At 37.8% G+C, this 5,176-nt stretch overlaps 1 protein-coding gene across 3 annotated transcripts in view; it reads left to right on the top strand.

Annotated features, from left to right (window-relative positions):
• Window positions 1-1,088: 1,088 nt before the first annotated feature.
• Window positions 1,089-5,176, top strand: part of LOC122245772 (uncharacterized) — a 14,109-nt gene continuing 10,021 nt past the window's right edge. For all 3 annotated transcript variants that reach the window (XM_086545909.1, XM_086545904.1, XM_086545898.1), the window contains exons 1-4: window positions 1,089-1,239; window positions 3,753-3,978; window positions 4,483-4,720; window positions 4,869-4,953. In XM_086545909.1, the coding sequence (XP_086402035.1) occupies window positions 1,103-1,239; window positions 3,753-3,978; window positions 4,483-4,720; window positions 4,869-4,953 (686 nt within the window). In that variant the 5' untranslated portion in view covers window positions 1,089-1,102. The remainder of the gene's footprint in view (window positions 1,240-3,752; window positions 3,979-4,482; window positions 4,721-4,868; window positions 4,954-5,176) is intronic.

Below are 5,176 nucleotides of genomic sequence, written 5' to 3'. Positions count from 1 at the left end.
TTCAGTGGTCCTGACTAACTGACAGGGGCCATCAAAGCCTTCGGGTTTGGGGCTTCTTCAATTGAGTCATACGTCTCGTGGCTCCAGGCTCCCCGTCCGAGTCCGTGGTCGTTTTGGGTTGTTTGAGGTCGCCCTTCCGATCCGACGCTGAGGGTTTGGCCGAGGAAGCTGTAGGTCTCGATGACCAGCCTTAGTTTCCCGAGAGTTATCTGAGACTTTTGGTCCGACGCCAGTATCCTCATTTGAACAACTGCGAAACTTGGACCAGCCCCCTCATCGGCTTTGTCACCAGGAGCCTAGTGTGGTTCCAGAGTCATGTCCGTGCCAGAATCGTCAACGTGGGTATTGGTAGGTTAATTTGCAATGTTTGGTGCCATGCAAGAAACCCTCCATTAATTAACCCTCTCACGCCCCACCCGCCACGGACTTCAACAAGGGGAAGCTCAATGGCAGAGTATGCCCGTCTAACAGCCAAAGCGGTGATGAAAGAGTACACACACGCAGCCACAAACTCATTCTGAAGGCAGTCTCGGGACCCATCCGATGCCGATGAGGATGAGACCGCTTGAGCCTAGTATAATCAAGAAGATCTGACCGATCCTGGATCAGGCCATTCGCCATGACCGAAGGGCCGTGTTGCTGGCCGCAGGGCGCTCTCTTGCACCCCAGAGAACCGACCAGTGGCGAAGTCAGTTCAACGGGATGAAGGCGGTTCCTGTTGCGGGGATGCTGTGAGAAATACAGTATACACGTATTATATGAAAAAAAAACAGCACCGAAGCGATATAATGCAATAACTGACATGAGTTAAAAACCTAGCTATCCCCAAAAATGTCCCATACTATAGAATTAATCAGCTAGAAAATTAATTAGCCACATATTTCACATAGTGCATAATCAGTCAGCCGGAAAATTAATCAATCACAAATGGGTTCGCGGAATGACAGATTAAAGGGTGACATAATTCATGACAGATTCACCTGTTAGTAAGTAAAGAGATAATAAGATTCTCGGATTCATGGATTAACGTGTTAGCGGATTCACGGATTCACGGATTCACGGATTCACGGATTCTCGGAGTTAGACGAACGCTGAAGTTGCGATGGATATAAACATTGAGGATCTTCCCGATGAAATTATTATCAGAATTTTGCATTTCCTCGGCAGCCAAGACCTCATATCCGTGTCATGCGTGAGTAACAGACTCAGCGCCATCGTGAGTGACAGAGATATCGTGAGGTAATATTACTCATGAGTTTTTAAGAGCCTTTTTTTCTCTCGAGTCAAACCTTTGGGATTTACTCTGGGTTGTTTGTGACTTACTCGTGATGGTTTTAATTCTTTGGGAATTATTTTAAGGGTGATATTCATGGTGTTTTGGTAAATGTTTATTGCAAATTCAGATGGTAGGCATATTTATGTTGATATGATTTGTCTTAGATGGCCATCCGGTGAGATATATGTATTTTTTTAAATGTTTTTGATGGATGGTAAGATATTTTTTATGTATGGCATTTCCTTCTTAGTTCCCAAACACGTTATTTTCAATAATGAATAACATAGCCGAGAGGGGCAGCACGATATGGCCCCTGTGTCCTTTGCGCTTGCAAGCACTTCAGCAAAAGGCAAACAAACCTCTTGCAATCTAGAAAGGGAGACTTGCAACTGGGTCTTTATCTGACAGCAATTGCCAAGGGTGTCCTAAGGAGCTTTAAATCACATAGCGACCTATTTTTTGCAACCTCTGTGGGTGTGGTTGTGTTTGGAATTCTCAAAGCATCTAGTCAGAGCAAAGAGAATTGAAAGTCTTTGTGATTGGCTTGTTGAAGTGTGATGCAACCTGTGATTGATTGTTAATTGTATAGTATTTATTTAACCCGTTCCCGACGGGGCCAATCCGGCTTAAATAGACCAAAATTCCGGGACTCTTGAATGCATAAGCCTAACGCGTCGGGATTCTCGGCCGCACTAGCCGCGAGCCAGCGCTGCGCGCTGGCTCCTCCCGCGCCCCGGGCTAGACAAAGTAACGCGTCCCCGTCGTGTAGCCCAAAAACCACTAGACGTGTTATCTTGTCATCCGTCGTTAACGGGTTAAATAACTTCAAATAACTGTGAAAAAAATTGCGATAGAAATGGCATTTATTTAAAGAATCTTAAAAGTTGTTAGTCTCTCAATTTCATGTACTTTATGGTTATCTAAAGCCAAAAAGTAATCTTTGTTTGAGAGAATCATCAGTATTAGACTTTTGATATGATATGCAGGTCAGATCAACGATTTATGTAATACAAGCATTTTCATTTATTCACTATTTCGTCCTTGTAACATGTGTTTATCAGAAGTAGTGCTCCTTGATTATTTAAATTTTTCTGCTATATGGAAAACTATATGTTTTGGCTTTTTTTTGGGGGGGGATAAAAGGATGATAACTGGAGGGATTATATTATTTAGGCACTGTATGTCGATTTTCTAATTTCTTACTCATACAAAATAATATGGAAATGGTATACAAGGGAGAAAGAGCCATTAGAATTTTGTGTGAATATACCACTGCGGAGTTAATTTGAATCCTTTGTGTCAGAAATCTGGCCCACCTTTTTTTTATTTGTGTCGTCAGAATATCAAATGGATGTAAGATTTAGATGTTCTTTTAATCCATGAGGTGAAATCACATCATCAGAATTATCCCTGTAACATCATGGAGATATGTATGTGTAGATTTTATTTTGCTTAAAAAAAAAAAAAAAAATTACAAAATCTCTTTTGTCACACTGTTCTGAGAAGTTCATTACAGCATCAAGCCTTGAGAAATCTCTTGGTGGCAAGCTACTTGCACTTGCTATATTGCAGACGTGAGTAAAAATAGACAAATTTTTGGCCCCTTGCGAGAAGGTTAAAATCCTCCTAGTCTTTAAATATTTTAAGGTACCTAGATATTTTTTTCCAGAATATTAGTAATTGAAAATACGAAACAGGAAAAGATTCGTTGACTTTGAAAATTGTTTCATGTATGTATGCTGAGAAGAGGAGATTTTTAGATATCTAAAGAAAGAAAATTGCTTCATATAAATTATAACAAAGAATTTTTGTAAAGGTTAGTATACATCTCAAGGATATTTATTATCAAGGACTTGTTGTCAGGCCATCACTTTATACATATATTTCAAGGCTTTCATAGTAAGAGAGAGCATGATTATCTACTGGATAATTGCTCTGTTTCCCTGTGTTATATCTTCACAGGGAAATTGTAAAGGTATAAAGCTACATATATATACATCCCCTTTAGGTAACTCTCAAGACATACAACTCTACAATATCGTGAAATACAGAGATTTTTCTAGATACATGTTGCATGTAACTACACCATCTTTGTATGAAAGCGTGTAGTAGAGTCCTCATATCCCATATATTCCTTCTCCTTGTCTAAGAGTATGAGAAAAGAAACAAGTAAGCACTTATAGCATTTATAGATACTCTTATTTAACTTTCAATTTCTTTGTGCTGTTACATACAAGAGATATATTTTTTTTACCATAGATGTTTTGTGTGTGATTTAAGCCAATTTTAAATAATATTGGAAAGATATAGTGGAAACCTTTATAAAACAAATCTTCTCTAATATTTTAATTTCTTTGAATGTAATCTCAGTATATTTCAAATTCTATCAGAATCTTCATGTACATTATATATTGAATTATTTTCATTTGTGTTATAGTGTAAACAAATTAATTTATGTATTCATTAATTTTCTAAGGGATTTGGACCTGAGAAGCATTTACAAGTGCACAACTGAAGACCTCAAACTTTTCTTCCTTCCTCGGAAAAGATGTCTCAACATCCAACACATAAATTTAGAACATGTCTATTGGATCAAGGTCCCAAACTTTGTTGTGAAGCTGAAGAGTCTTGTGTCTCTGAAAATGAAAGGAATTCCTCTGACCTTCCTGCAGCTCAAGTGGATTTTAACATCTTGCTCAAAGGTGGGTGCAGAAGAGAGTTAGTATTTCAGGCAAAAAGGATATTAACCCATTGACAGTGGATGGCATGATTTGCTGCCAAGGTAGAGTCGGTCGTAAACACGGATGGCACTGTGCCATACAACATAAACCCACCACATGACTGTACACATAGTTTATTAAAACTGTGACCAATGGGTTAATTTGTATTATGTGAAAAGATATTTTTGACAACTCGTAACATTCTTTTTGTATTGAATAGTATGGTTGAATGATTTATTTGACAGTGAGTAAATATGAGTATATTAAGTATTTGTTGAGAGGTCATTTGCTTAAACCTTTTTGTATGGTGACTTAAAGATGTGACAAATATATGAAATTGTGAAGTATATATTTTTTTCTAATTTTTGCTCTCCCCAGTTTATAATATCATAAATGACGAAGTAGCTACTTTCATAGTGTATACTCTGTTGCATTTACACTTTTCTATTATAGTGTAGTGCTGGTAGATAAATCTTATTGTTGCAGATTCAGGATTTATCAATAAGTTGGCCAGATGACATGGAGTCTGAGAACCGACAGCAGTGGATTGGAGGCTTCGAGGAAGTAGCAGACATACTAAATGATTTGAAGTCACTGCAAATACTGATATATTCCAACCCAGCACCTATACTGGAACTCCTTACGCTTTGCAAAGGTTTAAGGAAGCTATCCATTAGCAATCATCATGCTCGCTGCTACTTTTCCACTCCGAGGGATTTGAACAGTAAGATTGTCGTCAGACTTAATTTCGAGTTTAACCTTAATGGGATAATGAGTAATTTTATTATGGTTGTATTTTATTAGTGTAAGGGCAGATATGATGAATTGATAGCACTACCTGATTAAATCTTATATAGATTAATTAATAACAGGTCATAAATACAAGCTTGACTTCCCACATCTTGAAGAACTTGTGATAGACCATGCTGATGGGGCTTTTCCATTTAGCCTAATTGTGTGAGTATATTTTGGTTTGAAATTGTGTTTATCTTTACGTATATTTATGTGTTAATTTTATTGTAGGAACAGCTGTGAATACAATTCATTATCAGTGCATTTTAATAGGTTGTGAAGTAGAACAAATGGGTCTAGTCGTGTTTCATAGATAAAAATGAAGGTTCTTCTGTAGCACAGATTTAACATGAGTATCCATAAGTCATTAATTAACCAGAGGAAATGT

Source organism: Penaeus japonicus, unplaced genomic scaffold (assembly GCF_977035675.1).
Source record: "Penaeus japonicus unplaced genomic scaffold, GWHDUDI00000001_assembly GWHDUDI00000002, whole genome shotgun sequence".
NCBI classification, from domain to species: Eukaryota; Metazoa; Arthropoda; class Malacostraca; order Decapoda; family Penaeidae; genus Penaeus; species Penaeus japonicus.
Note: the sequence above shows the minus strand (reverse complement) of the source record. Positions and strands in the feature narration are given on the sequence as shown.